The sequence below is a fragment of the Mobula birostris genome, chromosome 4 (genome assembly GCF_030028105.1).
Source record: "Mobula birostris isolate sMobBir1 chromosome 4, sMobBir1.hap1, whole genome shotgun sequence".
Taxonomy (NCBI): Eukaryota; Metazoa; Chordata; class Chondrichthyes; order Myliobatiformes; family Myliobatidae; genus Mobula; species Mobula birostris.
The window spans coordinates 117,289,106-117,311,561 of NC_092373.1; the positions used below are offsets into that span (position 1 = coordinate 117,289,106).

Below are 22,456 nucleotides of genomic sequence, written 5' to 3' on the forward strand. Positions count from 1 at the left end.
CAAGTTCCTTGAAATCGCAGTTATAGCTGCATTCGATTGGGAGGTGTACAAAGATGCTAATAACATGTATGGATTATTATAAAGGAAAGAGTGGGATTTTCATATTAGAAATTCCAGGTGGGTGGAAACGCTTTTTTCGTGTTATGTTCCGCATTTTCCATTTTCGGAGGTTATATTTACTGAGCATTTCAATACAAAAACGATCCAATTAGACAAAACGTTTTTACTGTATATTTTTTGTCCCAGGAGCGCACAACGTTTCGCTTTTTTTCGAATTGGAGAAGAAACATGTAATGCCGTAGCCAATTGTATACACAGGATAGGTTGTACATGATTTTTTTTCTTTCCCGGAACATCACTGAATCTTACAACCGGAGGTACTAGCTTTAAAACTGATATCCACACAGACTTTTAATAATAATAATAATAATTAGTAATAATAGACAGTGTTAGAAACATACAAGTGTTGCACTTAAGTATATACATTCCCTTGCTTTTAAGCGGAAATAATCCTTCAAGCTTCCACGTGACATGCTTTATTGTTATGTAACTTCAAAAACACTGGCGTGATATTACTGTCAATTGCTTTTATAAAATTAATTTGACATTTCGATATATACACATTCGTTCCGCCAAACATTTCTTTTATTATCACAATGCCGAACTTAAAAATAACAAGCTTATATGGTATTAATAAAGGCGATATCCAGTCAACTAATCGAGAGCATTTCTTTTAATGGTCAAACGTCCATCTGATGAAAAATATTTTCAAACGGGGAGTCAAGGGGCGAAATAACACTTGCGCCTTGCCCTTAAGTTAGAAAGCCGGCTCGGTGGGGGATTTAGCTAGTCAGTGGTTCTCATAGTGCCCATTATATTTAAATCATTTCTTGGAGTTCAGCAGTCTGAGAAGGTTCATTTATGTCTCACACAGGCCTGTCTACAGCATATTGGCAGGCGCTCAAGTTAGATGCTGGATTCTGAACACTGGCGTATCCAAAACTTGAATGTTGCTTGGCTTTGAGTCTAAGGCTGGCCAAGCTTGAATTGCAAGTGTCTCTGTAGACGTATGGTGGGGTCGGCGGAGCATAGGGGCAGGTCGCTGCTGGTACGGCGGAGTTTAGAGACGGGTTGCTTAAGTTGTTCAAATTATTGAGACTGTTTAGCCCAGAGCCTGGTACCCCGGTCACTGCAGAGGGTACCATGCTGGATGACATGCTCATGGATGAAATGGAATTGGGGGAGGAAAACATAGTCTGAGAGGACAAAGGATTCACGTTCATAGAATTAAAGAAAGGGAAACTTTTGGTGGAAAGTGACGCCGATGTCAAGCCCTTGGCGGCCCAGTTGTTGTAGGTGTAGCCCGGGTACATATCATCATACGGCTGCATCAGACCATTGAATTGAGGTCCAAAGCCACTCTTACAAAGCTCCGCTTGCTGGTTGCGCTCCCGTTTCCTCCACTTGGCTCTGCGGTTTTTAAACCAGACCTAAATGTGGGGGGATGGGGTGGGAAGAACAACAAAGTCCTGTTTTCAGAAACATGCTACGGTACGAAAACAAAAGATTCGTCAACACACATCTAAATGCTGGTAGGATTTCATTAGAACAGATTAAAATACAAATGAAACGGCCCAATCATAACTCTGTCCCATCTTGTCCTTTGGGGATCAAATAAATCAGTCAGATGGGTTCATGTTGTTTTTTATTCGCGGGGGAAATCACATACTTTGGGGTTATGGATAAGGAAACAGATAATTGGTCAGTTTTATTATAAAATTACCGCAGTACTATCCCAATTAAGAAAGATAATGTATGCAAAAGCATAAACCTACTGGCAATGCTAATGCACTACTTATGTGTCGAAGACCCGACTAAGCAAATGAGACCAACGACTTGTTTATGATATTCAACAGAATGCTTGGGCATCAACGTATATGCGTCAAATATTTAATTACGAATTATCATGATAAGCAAGAGATTTACTAAGAAATCCCAACAGGTGTATAACAGCCAACACCCAGAATCGTGAAAGGAGGTTTAAAAAAAGCTACAAAGCCACATTTGGAGGGAAATTATTTCTTGTACTTTATGCCTGATATTGTTTCTTTCTGTGTGATTGCAACACATTGAAAAGATGTGCGGGTAATTCAAACTGAATAACCCGCAGTGGAATCTTAACATATACCCAATAACACAGATGTGTTTACAGAGACTTTTAAACTCTGTGACTGCGCCAGTTATTAGGTGTGAACGTTGTGATTCAATGTCATGCTCGCATTATTTGTCATCGAGAAGGTTTAGTAAATTAATAATTCAGATTGGACGGGCAATAATATAAAAGCAAAAAAAAAGTTCAATTTCCATTTGCTATGTGTTGAAAGACGTTTTACTACAAGACGAATGGAAAACATACAGTAATACTGTTTAGTGGAATGTCATTCAAATTGTAAATAAGAAAATTTTAAAGGAAGATGTGTATTGGTTCGGCGTTCAATGTATCATTTACAAACAAGTGATACCAACATGCTGTGTTGTAATCAGATCTCTAACAATGTGTTACTATTTTCGCAGCTTAACATACAAAAAATGCAGATTTCACTTAAATAAGGATTTTTCACGTGAATGCATGAATTTTAATAGTTTCTGAGGAGATGCCAGCGAGTAGCTGTCACATACTTTCAAACTATCCATCTAAGTAAATTGACAGTTAATGGAGGCGTTGTGAAACCTCATGACCCATGTCAACCTTATTGAACATCCTCTTCATGTCCCTTGGTTCTCCGAATCCACATTCAGCAGAAAGAGACGTCTCCCTCTCAAGACGCAGCGACATTTGTGTATTGGGATGTGAACTCAGACAAATATCACAATGGCCTGTTACACAGCGTTGTTTACACAACTGGTGTTCGACATTGGCAACCTAATGTTAGACTGTATTTAGCAAATTGCACTGTTTCGCAGTGTCAAATCAGCGCTTACACTTCTTCAAATTAGGAGGAACGTAATTTTGGAATTTTATTCTGCGAGATGTTCGTTTCACTCATCAAGGGATGTCATCACGAAATGGCACCAACAAGTGAGCGTAACAAGTCCTTGGCAGACTATCTCGTTTAATGCCAAAAAAAAATCCAGTATGTTTTAAAAACTCAACATTTCGTTAATGGTTATATTCCGAAATAATTGTATGTAATCGATTCAGAAATCGACTTCAAAGACTTACTGATAGCATGGAAATACTAGTATTTTCTTGTTTATGGTTATGCGAGTTCAATGGGAAAGAACAGAATGTCAACGTACCCGAACTCTAGCTTCAGTTAAATTGGTCCAAACTGCAATCTCTTCCCTCGTGGACATATCTGGGTATCGATTTCTTTGAAAAGTTGCCTCCAGTTCTTGTAACTGTTGACTGGTGAAATGTGTCCTCTGGCGCCGTTGTCTTTTTTTCTTTGACGAGTCCTCTGTATTCGTGTCATCGTTTTTGTTTTGTTGAATTTTGTCTTTTTCTGAGGATAATAAGAACCATACAATGAGCAATGAATTCTTAACCGCTTTAAACAAATGTTTGCACTAAATAATGCACAATATATCTCAAAGCTGTTTATCATTAGCAATATTGTTCATTTACTGATAAGCAGTATCCCGCGATTAAGGGCTTTACTTTGAACAACGACAACTTATTTGTTTGCATTTTCATAGATTTTATTTGCACATTTTGTGATCAAGCGACTGTGACGTATGCTTCTGAACATCATTTGTCAATAAAGCACAATATTCAATTCGGTGTCTAATGTCAAACAATTTCCTCATACGAAAAAGTACAAATATACGCCGTATAGAACGCATTAAAATATATATTATCCAATAGCCCTGTCATTATTTAATATTTGACATACGGTATTTCAGGTAATATTTCAGAGCACATATCCACAAAGATACAAGTCCGAACCAGATACCATGTGTAGAATTTCTTATGCAATGATTATATAATAATCGTTGATGCCAAACAGCCTTGCATTTGTTTTTTTTTGCTCTCTCTGCGCCGCAATAAAGTTGTGCCATAAAATAAGGAAGAGTCACAATGTCCGACGGGAGTGAGATCGATGCGGTGTCTTGAGCGGTAAAGGCCTTACCTCCCGTGTCAGGGCTGGAGGTGTCCGATAAAGTGTGGACCTCGAGTCTGTGCTTGGGCTCGCTTGTTCGTACGGTTTGCAAACCCGAAGCCATCGTTAAGGTTGTCTGATCCCGCACCAGTTTATTGCCGCTGCTGAAATTTCTCAGGTGGTCCAAAGTCAATGGATTTTTTGTACTGTTCATTGATAAACAAATACAAGCTGCCGGGCGACGTTTCCAAAGAGGGTTAAATTTCCTCGCAGCCCAGTTTACAATAAGGAAGTCGAACAGGGGATGAATGATCTGGGGGTGGGGTGATCCGGGAGCTGCAGTGCACAAATCTTCAGCTCTTCTTTTAAGTTCACTTTCGAGTTGCTGTCTTCATTACAGCCAGTTCAAAAAAAATGTCACAGAGGAGAAGCAGTGAGATTGCAATGAATGGATTATTCCTGGCTGATACTGTATACGTGTGCGTCCGAGTGACAGGGGTAGGTTACTGCAGATAAGGATCCTTAGGCTGCCGCCGCTCCTGCCACAAATGCACTCCCTGTTCGCCAGTGGCTTTAAGAGCGGAGCCGCCTCTGGTAACCTCACAATGATCCTCCTCCACAACGCCTCCGCCTTCTCCCTGTCACTCACGCTGATCGACAAGTGTCCGAGCCCGTGAAAAGAATGAAAAGGCAGGATTTTATGCGAATGTCTGGACGTCACCAAGCCAATCAAAACTGCATGTGCTAAGACCCGCCCTTATTGCGTTTATGACGTCCCCAGTGCTTAAGGGCGAAGGGGAGTCTGAGTCCCACAATGCACCTTGAGCGATGTCTTTCACTCACTGACAGCAAGCGACAGGAGTGAAGCGACACGCTTGTCATTTACAGCAGCAAAATAACACGCATTTTCATCCTCTTTCCCTGACCGCACATATTGTGATTATAATAATTTTCATCGTAATTAACAGCGAAATCATGATTAATGTTTACTGATAGCAAAGTCACTGAATTTATCCTGAAAATCGAAGCTTAATATTACCGGCTTTGGTTAAATACTTTTTTCCCCAAATCGTCGATTATATGATTTGCCTCATATGATGTCTATCTAATAGTATATGTTTTACGTTGCTTGGCCGTTTTTGAGGTTTTAAAATTGTTAGGCATACATCGACCGTTTGCTAAATTGAAATATTTGCAATGCTGGGAATACAGGTAAATGTTCCTGTCGGACAGCGCACCTTATGACAACTTGATTACATACCAAAAAAAAACCTTTATCTGGGATGAATGGAAAGCTTCTATAACCCCTTTGCCAGGATATCGATTTATACTGAGTGCGTGGCGTGACAAGATCAATACGGGTGAAATAATCCTTAGGGCTCAATGCTTCAAGGAAAATATACCTCTCTGAAATGTGTGGCAATTTGCACCTTCATTAAAAATTAGGCAATTTATTGACAGTTTATAAATATTATTATCAATGAAACAAAATTATATGTTTTTGCAGTTGCGTATTTAATATACGGTATCACAACCTGTCTTTATTTGAATACTAAGTACGAAAACATATGGATACAATTCAGATTATTGCTTTTTAGTGTGGTTTTACCGTTAAAGTTGCACCTTATCTCTACATGTGTCTTCACAGAGGGGTACAATTGAACCTAAATTTGATATCGAAGTAATACTATTATTTTCAATAGTTTATGCGTTTTAGTGTGTAAATCATTATAAAAAGGCACAGGCACTGCTGTGCAGTAACAAGGACATTGAAAATGCTCAGAAGATTATCTAGCCTCTGAAGGATCAAGATAGGTCACCGTCGGCAGTACGTGGCTGCCTAGACGTGCGTTAGAGGTATTTTGACTTTGTCTTTCAGATTTTCACCGGTCTCTTATTTTCAATTTGCGATCTCCGCGGCTGAATAGTATTTACGGTATCCGATGAAAAATAAGTATTCATCAGAGTAGGAAAATTTAAATGTGTTCAGTAAACAGTCCCACATTTTATAAGTTAAAATACAAAAGCGTTAAAGTTTAAAAACAACTATGAAATAAAATTGATATATTTAACTGTTCTCCCGTTACGCTTTTTAAAAGTTGCGGGATTTCAAACGCGCGTGGATTTTTATCACTCATTTGGAATTCTTCATTAGAAGGCCAATTACGGATCCTAACATTGCAATACTAATTTAAAAATATGTGTCGAAGCTGCGAGCAAAATAAATAGAAACGTATTATCTTCTAATGGAGTTGATCCAGTTTGTTTTAAATACCTTTGATTTATTAAGCAAAACAAATTCGCGACAGCTATAAAACAAAGTAGAAAAGCTTTCATCTGATGAACCTTACTCGGGGAGGCACAATGGTGAAGGATTTGTTGTGACACAGGCGCTCTGACACTTCCAACCGCTTGCGTCTCAAACAAACCTGTGCACTATTGCACCATACCTGCGTCAAATACAGCAACATTCTCAAAAAGAGCGGTAGTAAGTATTTGTCTCCCATCCTCACCCCGTCATCCGTCCAGTCCAAAAGCCTTTCATTTAATGGATATTCTGCTCATTTTTACCTGCTCGTTAGCTGTTTAACAAGCCTCAGTCCCTGAGATCCATGCAATATTCTCTCGTCGTACGAGTGCTGGAGAAGAAAACACTCTCAAATTTGTCCGATAAGACTCTAATTTGCTTAGGTCTTTTAAATAAGGTTAAAACAGTCACTGTCAGTTTTCCTATCAAATTTATTTTCATTCCCAAATAATCATAAAATACTGACATAGTGTAAACATTTCCTTTCTCTCGTCTTGAAATAACCCAAAAGGAAATCAACCATTCCCCAGGCCGAGAAACCTTCCATCAACACAGCCCGGACTTCTTTGCCATGTTATTCTTGGGCTCTTCCTGTCCTGTCTTCTTGAATTCAAGTGCCTTCGGCTATTAAAATTAATAAAATAATTATGCTCGAGTTTGAGAGCGGCAAAAAGAGGGAGATCAAACTTAATTCCAGCCTTAATAAATTTTCATTATTATTGATTTAGGATAAATGTGGGTGTTGTTTAATCCGCAGATTTATCCTTCGTTTGATGCAAAAACAATCTGACCTCAAATGATTTAGTTCATTTGTGCAAAACATACAATTAAGGAACTTCGGAGTCGAATTTTTCTGACACTTTGTGCATCTAGATATCAGTTTATTGCAACATGTTTGGGGAAATTAATTTTCACTTAACGGAAATTGCCGGTTTCTTTTAGGGATTTTGAATTTGAGACAAGCCTTCCTAGTTTATTTTTAATTTGTCAGCGAAGAATGAATTCTCATATCAAAAAACTTTTCCTTTCGCAGGAATAAAATCCAACGCGGCATCTGTAAAAGCGCAGAACTAGAAGCAACGCCATTCGAGACTCAACGTCCATTGCTCTTGCATCCACGGATAGAGTTTCACCGTGTAAGGTCAGTCCTTCAATGTGTGTACACGAGCCTTACAAGGTTAAAACAAAAAGCCGGCAAGCGAATAGTAAGTTCAGTTTTAATAGAGAATTGGTCCACCACGTTGATATTAAGATTACAAGCTTGAGCTATTCAGATATTTTTGGAAATTTGTGCAACTTGTGCATTATCCTTGCAATCACACCCACAGGGGCACGATACCACTTAGTATTAGTCGAGTATTTAGGTGAATTTTCAGCGAGAGAGCTCATACTTAGAGCACGCGATTTAAACAGCAGAAAGGGGGAACCATTTAAAATGCTGCAGATATCTATGAAATTGCTTAATTAAATCCCTGACAGATAAAGCAGTATGGAAGTCTACCCCTTAGATACCCATGAACTTGCAAGATTTCCACATTTAGTCTCGGTTGAAGTTTTAGCTATATAGAGTTGCATGCATATTTAACAGTGTGCTTTGTGCTGCTCATCGCCGATTCAAGCCGTGATGTAATTTGGGAAGATATCAGTTTGTACCTGTGGGCTAAGTATCAGTCAAAGAAGCCAACAAGTTCACAGCGTTAAATGCAGCGCTTCCAGTCTTTCCTATTTAGTAATTTCCTGGGTCAAGCCCTATTGTCTAAAGGACATCAAATACTTTTAACCCGGATGAGAATATCGTTTATTTATCAAAGACGTTTAGGATTTGCCTGTGTTTCTGCCCTTTACAAAAAAAAAGTGGCCATGGTAAAGAATGTATTTTAAGCCGGGATGGTGCGGGTAATGGCCTGGAAGGCGCGTGCACGGTAAAGATGGGTTAGTGCGTGCTGAAGTGTAGACAAGGTCTGAGCTGGTCACTTGCGGGTGGGCCAGCTGATGGACAGTCAAACTTGTGCGAGAAATTGCTGCCACCACACTTACTAAAAAATGTTTTGCTTTGAACTGCTTGGTTTATCTTTTTGTTCTCCCCTCCCCAAATCCCAGCCCCAACAGGCAAACCGAACAGCGGCGGATTGTACGTTAGCGGAATACGTCCGCGCCCATTCGTTTGATTAAAGGTTTGTGAATTTTCGAGGCGGAGAATTGGGGAGCTAACATTCAGCATTAGTTGCCATGGTTACCGTAAATCACATAAAACCAAAAAATACCGACCTATAATCTGAGCCGAAGCTTTAATTTCCCTGGTGAAATAATATTTAAGAAGGTTGTCAGCTGACAAAACAACCTTATTAATTTTCCATGGGTAGGAAGATAACGCTCATTGAGTTTTCATTATAAAAATGCGTGTCCTTGAAAGGCGGACGGACAACGTATATATAAAATGATGCTACGTCTTTAACTTGTATGATTCCTGTATTATAAGAATAAACCTTAAACGTTTAGTGCATCATCCACAATAACTAAATTTGCATTTTAGCTTGAACATATTTATTATTTCTGGCTAGATCAGAAAAACAAATGGCGCGCGTTTCGTATTCCTACAGAAGGAGAGATGGTGTCTATTGAACTATCAAAAAGTGTCCGACGTCAAAAGGTGGATTCAACTCTTAAAGATGTTTGACAGCACAAGAAGGCGATAATGAACATATATTGCTTACGATTCTAAATTTTATTGTGTAAAGATTACAATCGAAGATTGGATTTGGATTTGGTCCATCTTAAGTTAATCTCCTTATTCACTCTTTTACTTATAACGCAGCTGGTTTGCAACTTTTCTGTTAAATCTACTTTAAAGCGCGCCAGTAGAAATGTCACGTGTAACATATTTGATTTTCATATTTTAGTCTGGTTCCTAGAATTGCTTTAAATGTGCTATAACGTATGCCAGCACTGTACATGAAAGTACATATGGCGGCTTAAGTAATTTGCATAAACTACTCAATAGTTAGTACCAAATCGGAAGAGTTACTGAAAATCAAGAAAACGAAAGACAGTAATTGCTAGAAATACTCAGCAAGTCAGGCAGCATCAGAGGAAAGGGATTTTACTATTTCAGGTAGGAGAACTTCAAATATTGTTTCCCTCTCTGTGAAAGATTTATTGTCTCGTGTGGTCTTATTTAGAAACGGAGGACTCAACACATGATGTGACAGAACTTTCTGGATATTTTGTGAGAAAGTTGTGATTGGAAAACAAATATTAAAATATACGTTATTATTTGCACTAACCTACAGAAATGGCCAAATAATTGTTCTCAAATAAAAAAAAATTAGATTTTAAGAGCCTGATCGATCAAGTTTACATTTATCCCAAGACATTGTAGGAAACGAATTAAAATATCTGCAGTTTGTGACAGGGCCTCTGGTTTTGTAAATTTATATTAGAAGATTACTTCCAGAACTTGTAGTCTTTTAAGTGGATGATTTGGTGCCGTTTGGGTAGATTTGTGCTTGTTTTGTTGTCTTATACCTCGGGTTTGTTGTCTTTTTCCTATGTCGGATTACTGGGTATTCTCCAAGATGAAGAGCCATTAATTACCCATTCAGTCAATATTAGGAAGACGACAAACCTTTTTACAAAGGATTAAGAAGACATCAAATTGTTCCATTAGTATATTCCTACTCACGAATAAGCTTTCATTATACATCTAGTTTTCCCTCGAGTCAATCCAACAATTGCTGCATATATTAGGTAGACTGTACAAAACAGATCACCAATAAAGATACCGTATAAGGAAAACGAAGTTTCTCTCATTGATAATTGACAAATGTTTAGTTCCTTTCTCTCGCCTTCTCATTCACCCTGACGAACATACGAATTAACTGTGCATTCATGTATTTACGCGTCACCCAGGATTTTCTCAGCATTCTTGTGAAATATTTTACGAGTACTGTAGCTGGAAGTTTTTCCACTCATCAATAACATTTTATGCAACATTTTGTACAATATCACTCTAAGAAAAAAGGAATTACCGAAGGGAACAATTTAGATTTACGACAGACATTGAAGATTGACTCCTTCTTCAAATAAAAAGCACACAATACTTCATATTATTTGCAGTCCCTATATCTATCAATCGGTTATAAGGCGAATGTATTTTATATTTAGAATCGCCATTCACTGGCTTGGAGGTAACAGACGTTAGAAATTGTAGCACTTAGGATTCTACATACAGATTGACAGTCTCAATGCAAATTTGTCAGCCCACCTGCATCATGAGCCAGTGATCAATATTTATGCTATTGTTTAAAATGAGTATATAATACTTAGGTGCAAAAAGAGGCACACAACGTTAGAACAATTTTTGACATCATCACACATGAATATATATAGAAGTACGCGCACATACGATATACACAGCTATCTATCTCTCAAATATAATGAAATTATTTGAAAGCAGAGCTTAAACCCAACCATAAACTATGTGATCAAATGCAGCCGTTTTTTAAAAACAAAACAGTTTTATAGCTCGGTGACATATTAAAACAAGTGCACTCTAAATTAGTCGTTGGATAGCTTCGGCGCATAGCAATCAAGCTTTCAAATTTTGTTATAACGTAAAAACAAAGATTTAATACCCGATTTAATTCTTTCCTTTTTTTTTTGAAAAAAAGTACCTGCGATTCTAATTGCCTTTATAGAGTAAATCCTACGCAATGATAGATAGCTGCAAACATTATACCAAATATGTTACGCTAGGTTTGGGTCAAACTAATTAGCAAATGTACAGTAAGTCATACTTCCATTAGTACCAATAAAGATGTATTATTCTGAACATAAATTATATTTAAAACATTGAATAAAACGTAAAAATAAAATTGTTTATGTAACTTTACATCTTGGTGAAATGTAACAGTGGCTAACATAGTTTTGTAGAATATTAATAGTGACCTCATTATCTGTCCTGGAAATCCTGAGCAACCAACGAGCCAATGAACAAAAAGTAAAGAAATACTCCAATACTCCAATAATCAGCCCCATAAGGAAAATGTAAACTTATTTCAAAATGTCATCGTTGAATTACAATCTTTTGCAAGTGCGGTTTCAAAATTTGGGAGGTTATATGTGTACAGATAATATTTTATCTTTTTAACCTAGCCAAAATATATAACTTATTTAAAACAAAGAAAAATAAAAATATTGGAATCAAAGAGAGAGAAATATTCAATATTTTATCATCTGGATTATATGGACTTACAGCGTCGTCAAATATAAATTACTCTAATAACCACAAGAAGAAATACTTTATTGAAGAAGACGTTGATTTAAAATTGGATTCGGGTTTCACACTTGCTAAGAACAAGGTAAAGGTTTCCAGAACCCCTTCGCGAATAGCCCATTTGTCTCCTATACTGCAGAGGTCGCTCCAACACAAATTTTAAAGTAGGGATTATACACGTTGGATTGTTTTCAGTTCAGAGTCTAAGGATGCAGAGGAGAAATTCCGTTTTGTGGTTTAATATGGTAAATGGTGTTACGCACAGCACTGTGAATTAGACCTGATAATGTTTTATACGCAGAGATTATATTTATACAAGGAACTGTTTTGTGATGCCTACCATTCGAATCGAGGTGTTGCCTAAGGAATTTGTTGTCTTTTCTGCCGTTTGCAGCTTCAGCTGCCGGGTTTGTTTCTGTTTTTCGTAGTTCTGTGTCTTTTGTAAATAAACATTCCACCGCAGCGGACTGCGACGCTGAGACGAGGAAAGAGAAGTGAAATTAACATGACCCATAATTGTCAGGAGTAAAAAATAACATTATCATGAATTTGCACCGCTCAGTTTTTGATAAATGCGTTTTGCTGTTGACTTAGATTGTTCGTGGATTCACGTTATTTATGCATATTCTCAACAATTTCCTTTTACACCTTTACATCCCATGCTTTCAGAAATCGCATAAACGCCGCCAGTGGGCTCTGGCAAAAACGCCTGTAATAAAAGCAGCCTGGTTATTATAAAAGTCAGATTCTAACTAACCTTTTCATTGGTCGACAACAATCATAGAGTACAAAGTTACATTGTCAGTTATGTTGACCCTTCTCCTTCAAGAGATTTTCCGCGCAAGCTTCAGAAATTACATTTAAAAAATAACAATCTTCGTCGCATTACTTTCACAAGACTTTTCTTGCAAACTTGATTCATCAGGAGTATTTTCCCCCCTTTTCATTACGCAATGTTTTGGAGTTCACCAGCCTCCTTGCCCTCTTCCGTAGTCCTACAATGATTTCAAAGAGCCTGAGCAATACATGGGCAGTGCAGTTGACGAATACAAGAAAAAACAATGGAAGAAAAGGCTGGATAACCACATCTCAGTTTAGTAGTTAACTAAAATCTCCTTATGGTACATTGAATTCCAGCTATCTCCTTTGCTGTCTGCTTAATTAATGTCAGCCATAACGTATGAACATGCATCACAGTAGCAAAAGAAACATCAACTTTAAATCATATAGCGCCTTTCTAATCCCAGAGCAGATATTATGACAGGTGACCAAAGGATTAGACCAAGAACCAGGCTTGTTTTTAGGAGCATCTTAAAAGAAGGAAAACAGGCAAATAAACAAGGTCATTTAGGGAGAGAGTTTATAGATTTCCTGGAATTCTCTGTCCAGGGTGTAATCCTTTTTTATGAAAATTACTGAGGCTCTGGGTAATTTAGAGTAAGCTCCAGGTCACTGTTGGTTGAAAGGCATGCATCCCAGAATCACACAAGCAAACTTGTTTTGGGGCCTACATACATGTGCTCAAGTATGAACCCTTTCAGGCCAGAGGCTCCAATTGGTTCACCTGCCTACCTAACATTTTATTCTGAGTGTCTGTGGTCAGTTCATTCAAAAAAAAAATCAGGAGTGCATTTTAGATCTGATTTCTTGATAGCCAATGCTGAAGCAATTATATTAAAGTCTGATGAGGAAGCCACATTTGGTAATTGTTGCAGAGTTATAGGGCCAATAAATGATTACAAGGACAGGAAAGAGTGAGAATATGGAAATATCTGAAGATAAGAACGAATGTTTTAAAATAGAGGCATTCTACAATCGGTATGCAATGTAGGTGGGGAAACATGGAGTGGTAGTTGAAAGAGAAATGAAACAAGTTAGTGCATAAGCAACATAATTATAGATCACTACGTTTATGAGAAAAATGGATTCATGAAGGTCACAATTGAAGTGGTCAAGCTAGGAGGTGGCAAAGATACTGAGGAGGGGTCTGAGCTGCAGGCACTGCATTAGGAATTGTTATAGAAGTGGAAATGGAGGTTTTAGTGATGGATAGATAGCTGGTCAAAAGTTCATCTCCCAGTCATGTATGACATCAGATCTGCAGGTTGTCCCGTTTAGTTTCAGACAGTTGTCTATGGAGAAGGATGATGTCATTAGCTAGGCAAAAAAAAAATTGTGAGAGGGTACAAAGGTGAAGGCTCCAGTCTTGCCAATATTTAGTTGAAAGGAAATTATTCTCAAGAAGAACTGAATGCCACAATGCCATTGGCCATACTGTTTTTCGCAAATTTTAAACATTACAGTTGTAATGTATTTCAAAACATTTCGTTCTATTTGTTTCAAGAATATAATTTTCTCATTTTAAAGAAGCTAATTTTGTCAAAGTGTACATCAATATTTTTATATGGTTATTAAGACGGAATTTTGCTTCCATTAAGTATTGGAACGACTTTTTGAGGTTAGGGAAAATATAGTCGTTATTTAAAGCTGATATGTACTGCAAAGTATTATTTTGGTTGGTCATATACAAGTGTATCCTCTGTGGGTGTTGCCTTTAAGTTGCTTCTCAAGGAGAAAAAAAATAGTAATTATCTATGCTCCAATTCAGCTTCGAAACATGTAAGACTATAAGGATTAAAATTCTACCCCAGCATTAACTGACTTATATTGGTGTAACTTTTAAGAAAACATCATTACTCACATAATTCGACGCAATGCTTATGGCAGTTGGAGTCCATAATACCACCAGTCAGTGATTTGTCTAGGAAGAAAAATGCACGAAATTTACTGTCGGAACCTAATAACATTTTTATTAACATTGCATGATATTTATAAATTACAGCAAAATGAAAACGCATCGTCAGAATATGGAAAGACACAATACTGAGGGGAAATTGTAAACTCAAACGATTTTCGGAAATAGGAACAGAAAGCTACGCTTTGTCGTATGTCCCATAATAATCACATTTATCATTTTGTGCGCGATTGGTTTATACAAAGCAATTATCTAAGTGAACAAAATTTCATGTTAATTATATGCAGTTCTTTTTGTTTAGTTTGTTACAAACATTGTTAATTATTTTATTAAAATGAAAAACAAAATAGAGAACAAAATCAACTGCGGGCGAGAATTTCGCGCATTTTCTGGTTTTACTTTTTAGTAGAACAACAAGCAAGCTTAATAGGTTACATTTTTTTATCAATCGATAAAACAAATGGAAGAGACAATTTTGCATTGCGAGTTATGTCGTCCGTCCATGCATTTTCTTAAACAGGGTTTAAATTGAACCAGCGACAGCAATTTTACTTCACATCCAACAAGAATAGAGGATTTTTGGCCGTCAAATTCTCGTAATCAATCTCATCCGAAATCCGAGCGAATTCACACGATTTAATCTGTTTCTTGTTTTCTAAACTATAGGCGCAGACACGGCCACAAGTGCCAAAGTACGACAGTTTGCCTGTTGGATATTTAGTGATTCCGCAGTAAAATCACAGGATTAGTGTCTGATTGAGATGTCTGTCGGTGGGATATTACAAAATTCATTATCAGAGCGGCGGACTAACTCGATATGAAGTAACGCAGATGGGATTTTATTAGTCCAGGCTTCAAATGTTTGCTTATGATAATTCTAAAAAAATTTGCATGTCATCATCATGGTAATCGTTTTTTTTTGCGCAGCTTTTCAAATCTATCTGGAACTAAACTGTCTCCTTGCAACAGTGCTGGGGTTGTTGCGCTCGAGAATATGAATAATTAGCCAAATGAAATGACAAGTGCATTGAAAAGTAAAACCGGACTTCCGATATCCCACTCCCACAAAAATCTGCGTATTCCTCTGCAATTATTTTTAGCTTTCAACAAGTTGTTTACGACGTTAAAAATTCCATCGATTTTGCATACAAGCGACTTCAAAAACTCGCATTATCTGCTCAAGCTGTTACTCACTGCTAAAACAAACGAGTAAAGTAATACATATCACTGAGGCTCATGATAACGACACAACTCCCAAACAGCTATAACCCAAAATTTCAAGTAGCGGAATTCAATATATCTATAGATATCCACTTCTAAGTTATCTTAAGTAGAAATGTAATTGTTCTGCTCTCCAAAACAACTATTGTTGTTCTGTTTTGTTCCCCGCTGCCTTCCTTTCCCATTACACTTTCTTAAGATTTCGCAGATAAGGCAATAGAACAGAACTAACAAGAACCCTTATGCTCGTTAATCGTTCCTCAAAACACACCTTTCGGGCCATAAATTTCGTCAATTAAACAAATCACGCGAAATTACCACCAAGATTAATCATCAAATAATTTCCAACACAACTCACCCCGCAATCGTTAACAAGCATTAACTATATATATCTGGCGTCCCTAGTACCATATTAATGCGAACAAGCTTCAGTATCCGGCGTGAAGTTGGCGTGTGCATTTTTTGTTTAAAGCGTATCGCATTTCTATAGTTCCGAATTCAGGGAAATCCACATTATGTCTGAATCGTATACCAGAAATTTGACTGAAAGAAAGGCAATGATATCGTTTTCTTGTTTTGTGTAAGCACGGTCGCAAACAACTGTTCAATCAATCGGTCTCTGCTTGACTTAACATGCTTGTAACTAAAGCAACTATCGTGTAGTTCTTCCAGCTTGATGAGATTTCAACCGCGCTAAAACAGTTCCTAAAAACTTTCAGACTTAAAAAAAACTTTTTTTATATAAAGATAATCTCATAGGCATAACGAGTCTGTAGAACTTACCGAGAGCTGCCACTGGGGGACGGAGTGGTAGTAACCAGGAAATTGCATTTTTTTTACAGATTCTACACTTTCTCCTCTCTCTCCCTCCCCTTTACTGTAACTATACAGACACAGGGTCTGCAGCAAAGTGAAACCGTAGAACTAGTCGCTTATGTGATTGTGCGGGGAAATGTAAAGGGCAGTAAAATGGTGATCCGAGTTACAAATCACACACGCGGGAAATTGGGAAAGTGGAACGAATTCTCAGACTTGCATTATCTCACAGCTAAGGAAGGACGCCTCCACTTACCAGACAGAAGCTGAGAGGTTTTTTTTGGGGGGGGGGATTGGAGTGCGGTTCTCGTTGTTTTTCTACCGACAGCAGATGCAAGATTGAAAGATTATACAGAACGAAATCAACTAAAGCTTCCGCTTGGGCGCCTTGTGTTCCTTTTTTCTCTCTTCCTCCCTCTCCCCTTCTCTCTTGCCCACGCAACCAGCACCCCCCCCCCGCCTCCTTCCCTCCTCCCTCCCCCACCATCACTTGATTCTTTACGATGTTTCCCTGTCTATTTTGGAAAACCGTGACGTCAGGAAAGATTCAAATATATCTCAGAGATGGGGCGGGGGGGGGGGGATGATTTTTTAGAGATGCACCAAGCGTTTGGGATTTACGATACAAATCTCAAAAAGAGGAAGATCCTCTGTTGAGTAAGATTCCATTTTTAAAGAACCGGAACAGCGAACAAAAATCAAAACAAACACTTCATCTAAATTTTGGCGCACAGTGCACGTGCGGTTTAAAAACTTGTTTGGATATCAGAGATTTAGTGCAAAATTCTAGGGGAAGCTTATGTTCCAACTCTGTTCGTAATTTCTTAATTCATTGAAAAAAGGCTCCCGCATCTTGCTGCAGTACATTTAAATCAATACCAAAATGTACTTGTATATAAGCGCTCTTTTCATCTGTGAAGTGCAATGTAGTATTGTAACAGAGGAAAAATATAGGATATGAACTACGTTATGCATTTGAGTGATTATTAGACTAAATCCAAAAGTACACGTCGTTGTGCTTACCGTGAAACGACAAGTTATTAAAAAAAAATCACTAGCGTGGAATCAGAACGCGTTTCATTTTCTTTTGGGAAGACTAATACTTAAGAATCGAGGGAACTTCGGGTTTAATTCGCATGGTACCTAGATTATTTTTCCAACCACGGTATGTTGATTTAGTCCAGTCAAAGGTACAATGACTGACAATTCCAAGCTCAGAATTCCAGTGAAGTATACAATTGCCCATGTATAATGTTGTTTCCACGGTTACAAGGCGATAGATAAAATGATTCATTGCTATATTGTTGCAAACTGTTGGAAAATGTGGAACGTTGCAATTCGTTTTGCAAATTTAATTCAATTAGGTTTTTATGACAACTTATTTTTCAGATGCGCCTAATTAATGAAAAGTTCGGCTGAATTTATTTATCTACAACATTCTCCGCTGGGACTATGAGAGAAAGAGAAAAAAAAAAGAGTATGGGGCAAGTTACAGCATTTCTCTAGGAATAGCTCAGAGAAGCAAGGATATTGAGAATGTTTGGAATGCTTTGAAAACGCAAGGTGTGAATGGTAGGCAATTTTGATTAAAAAACAAATATGAAATGAGCAAAAACGTTCTCTCAATTAACTATAAACACAAAAGGTTTAGAATGAATTAATTCATTTACCAATACGTGTCAAATTAAGATGGACACCAGCTACGGAAACTAAACATTTTCGTAATCTTTCTTTCTTGCTTTCTCACTGACTGTCTAGCACGCCATTCTGCCTTACGTGTTTAATTCGATTCGCCTGTGCAGGCAGCCTAAATGAGCATCTGGTGTAAAATGCAAATACACCACGGAGAAACATAAGATACAGAATGCTTCTCATTCGGATCTCGAGTGTGTCGAAGGAGCTATACATACGTTTCACCCCCTTAATCCTTCTTTTACATTTTTAGTCATACCCCCATTAAACAACAAATTAATGCCTTTAATCACCAAGGGATAAAACATTAGACAGGCCGCAGGAGAAGGGGGGATTTCTAGTAAACCTGGACATCCTAACATAATTAGAGGCAGTAAAGGAGTGATGCTTTATGCACCCTTTTCAGATGTGTGTTACTGGCATCTTTGTTGGATGCTTAAAACAAAAGCTGGTGTAGAAGACCTTTGAACGTGCACCGAGGAATCACAGCAATCTAGCGGTTGTGCCTTTCTCACTTTAGCTTCATACGGCTTCCCCTCCGAGTGAAGTTCCATTATCTTTATACATGCATTAAGTGCAGCCTAGTATCTGTTACACACAAATTGGGGAAATTAGTAACTTTTTGAGAATAAGATTGGTCCTGAAGTCAATTCTGCATGCATTTTCACGGATCTCACGGTTTTACATTGATGGACATTTCAAGTTCGGAACTAAATTCCATTAAATTTGAAGGAATAATTGTTGCACCTTACGCAACGTTACACTTCCATAACCCCACAGAATCTGCTTAAAGCGTCGGTATAAATCATCCAGCAAAAATATCTGACTTCTGTAGCAGGCTATCTAAATGGGACTTTTGATTTATCTCTGAATTCTTCGCGTATCAATCGAGGAATTAAAAAGGGGTTCCTTCAGATGCATAGTTGCTGCTGAATTATAGTAAATCATTTCAAACAGGATAATAAAGCTCAGGTTCAAAATTATTCTTCCGGAACGCCCTCTGTTTACATAACGGAAACTCGAGCCGGTGAAGTCCATCCATATGCAGCCCAATGCATTTATCTTTTAGCTGGTATAAGTACAGATTAGTCTATGTAGAGACCGTCAACTTTTACACCTTTCAATGATGCGCAACGTCGTTGGATCGGCGCCAGATTATAATTTATATTAAAAACATCCCGAAAACCAGACATAAAATTAATTTTCTGTTAATTGAGGCATTACCTTTATCGGCGCGTTTCTTTCTCAGGGAGAAGGTGCAGAGGAATCCGCTAACTTCACAATAGGCTGGGGAAGTGAGCTATGAAGCCCCGGGGGTTAGCGATCAGACTCTTTCATTTGAAGGAGTTATCGATTTGCTGTGTTGTCATCTTTCGAGACGCAGAGGACACTTGAAAAGAATTTCTGATAGGACTCTCAGAGAGACATGGTGACCTGACCATCTCGCAAAATTCTTAATTACCACACCAGCTACTCTAAAACATGTCTCCGTTACTAGGGATAGCGCTGGTTGCTAGTAATAACCTTTCCTTTTTCAGAGAAATTCAAACTTTATATTATTGCATCTGACAGATTTTAGCAGACGTAGAGATGTGTCACTCGGCACGCAACTCTAACTCTGTGTCCGCCTGCGTCTATGCGCCAGTCTGTAATTGTACCATAGCCGTTTTCCTCCAGACTGATGCAATGGGAGAAAGGCTATTAACTTATACTTAATTGAAACTCGTACTTTTTTAGAGCAGTCTGTTGTCAACAGCTATTCATTGTGTTTATTTATGAATCCGCGCCCTGACCTATCAGCAAAATAAGGAAAGTCTATCAATAAAGTCCTCGTGGAAATTATTTCTGTTACAAGCAGAAACATCGGACAAACCTCATTTGCACTTCATATATAACATACGGCGACGTTTGGTCCCGCACAACTTTGTCCGCTATTATGATGACAAGGAAGACTTACATTAGTAACAACCTTCATTAGAGAACAACCTTGGTTTCAAAGAGCAGGATTATAATATTAGAATATAAAACTATGCCACAGTTCAGTGAATAATACTCGCATGTATTATTGGAGGAGAATGGTAAATAAAGGTTTTGGATAGAATAATTTCTCAGCGATTACAGGTTACTGCATTTAAAGTTGGAAGTACTGTACCTAAAGTTTTACTGAACAGCCTGTCAGATCTTTTGTATTTGAATTTAGAAAATCTGGAACTTCAATTGATTAAAAGGATCAATTAACAATAAATAGAGAGAAATGCAATGACGATTACTGAAAGATCATATCTTGTAGCTGCTCCGTTTTAAAATATGAGATAACAGTAAATATTTTGCATCAGAACAAGTGATTGTCTACGCGATTTCATTATTAAGGTGAAATAGCTTGAACGTTTTAAACTTCGAACTTCTGCGGGTTACAGCAGTTTAAATTCTACAGAGTAACTTTTACAGACTGGTCACAGTATTGCTCCCATTCCGGCAGTATCTGATTGATTTTTTTTTGGCAGTCTCAGCGCGCATCGATTTTGCTATTGTTTCTTTTAAATGAGAAATGCTTTCAAATAAGCAACGCAAAATATGCATAAAACAAATATATGGTTTCTATTTTATAGTTTCGGCATGGAGAGGAAATAATGTGTACCGAAATTGATGCTTATGTGTCGGAGTACTCACCTTATTTCATGGTTGTGGAAATAGTAGAAAACATGGATCGAGCAGAGGTATTTTAATACATTAAGTGTTAGGAGACGCAATTCAATAAAACTGAGGCAGCTATGAGGACGGTAATTTCAATTCCCCGTCTTCGGGTTGTAAGTTATTCACCCCCAACGATCTTTGCACTGTAGGGAATCTTTCTAACAACATTAAGAAGGCAACAATCTCTGATGCGTGGAATTAAACATTTATCATCTAATTCTTCAGACGCACCTTAATTTGCATTTGTATAGATCAGGTGTCTGGTTAAACCACTTTCAGCATAATTTTGATTTAATTGAAAACTCCAAGTTATACACAAAAAAAGAACTTCTGAGGATGCGTCAAGGATTGTTGCACAAATACTGCGTACTTACAAACCGGCAAAATGTAAGCTCTGTTTATTTACTCACTCAAACATATTTACGATGCCGTTGTAATAATTAATATGGTAGTTAAGCCTTCAGTTTATATATCGAATAACATAGTAAAACTATATCTCATTTTTTGTGCAACTCATCCATTTTTCAAGAGGGGAAATCCTCCCTCCCATTTACTACCGGAATTAAGAGTTATCTGTCGTCGACATGTACTTAATGTAATGCAATGTTGGAAAGTCCGGAATTCAATAAAATTAGTTTTCATTTTAATTTCTTTAATTGAAATGAGGCAGTGGAATGATCGCGATCTGCCCTTTTATGGGGTCTACACCTAGATTCACAATGCAGCATGTGACCAGACATTTCAGGTGGATAAATCACTTGAGCATCAGTTTACCCAGGCGCTGCAATTTTTAAGCAATCTTACCCATTTTATCACAGATTTTTCTTTTGTATCATTACGCTTCATTAAATGAGACGTACATTGATCACTGTTTGAACACTATATTTATATGAAAAAACTAAACGTACAGGGAGGGAGTTTGGGTAGAAAATTAGCTGAAGTATATTTTAATCAGTTAGAAATAGTCTTGAAATCCACTCCTATGATTGCTTTCTCATAGGTGTTATTTTCTCGGTTATGACATTGGTATCTATGTTCCCACTACTCGAATCGTCTGTTATTCTCCTTCAAAGAAGGTCTGTTTTTCACCTTCAAAGAAGGCAATTTTGCCTGCCCCAGTTCTCCAGGATCTTTGTGCGGTCTGCGTGATTTTGGTCAAGTGTATGCAGAAGTAATTTAGACCCAGTTTACTGTTTCACTTTGTACTGAAGGGGTCGACAGGATTTCAATGGATCAAAATACCTCTGAGCACTGAGGAAACAATTTCCTGGTCATTCGCGTATTTTGACGACAGCTTGGCTTTCAATCTTACCAAAACGCATGCTAAGTAATAAAACGTAATGACCAACAATATTCAACCAGAGATGCAAAATAATAAATCATATGCACTGCGTCTGCAAAGAAGCGAGATAGATAATTGGAAATACAAAGCGTCAAGTATGAAAACTTAGTACAAAGTTCGTGGGAAACGGCCCATTGAGTTAAAAAGAAGCAGGGTTGGAAGGCGGAATGAGCGCGGAACATTATGTTCTGGTAAGTTCAAGCTATGTTTGGTTTAAACAGAGAGCCCGGAATTCTTTTTAAAAAGTTCC

General features: G+C 37.7%; 1 protein-coding gene across 3 annotated transcripts; it reads right to left on the reverse strand.

Annotated features, from left to right (window-relative positions):
- Positions 1 to 635: 635 nt before the first annotated feature.
- Positions 636 to 16,884, reverse strand: pitx2 (paired-like homeodomain 2). Of its 3 annotated transcripts, none has more exons than XM_072254693.1 (5): positions 16,735 to 16,884; positions 14,388 to 14,447; positions 12,027 to 12,161; positions 3,301 to 3,506; positions 636 to 1,490 (listed from the first exon to the last, which is right to left on the reverse strand). In XM_072254693.1, the coding sequence occupies exons 2-5, from the start codon at positions 14,422 to 14,424 to the stop codon at positions 927 to 929; spliced, it is 942 nt and encodes a 313-aa protein (XP_072110794.1). In that variant the 5' UTR covers positions 14,425 to 14,447; positions 16,735 to 16,884; the 3' UTR covers positions 636 to 926. The 3 variants fall into 3 exon arrangements, with proteins under 3 accessions (XP_072110794.1, XP_072110795.1, XP_072110793.1); XM_072254694.1 differs by lacking the exon at positions 16,735 to 16,884 and adding an exon at positions 16,446 to 16,692; XM_072254692.1 differs by lacking the exons at positions 12,027 to 12,161; positions 14,388 to 14,447; positions 16,735 to 16,884 and adding an exon at positions 4,134 to 4,655.
- Between the last annotated feature and the right edge of the window lie 5,572 nt (positions 16,885 to 22,456).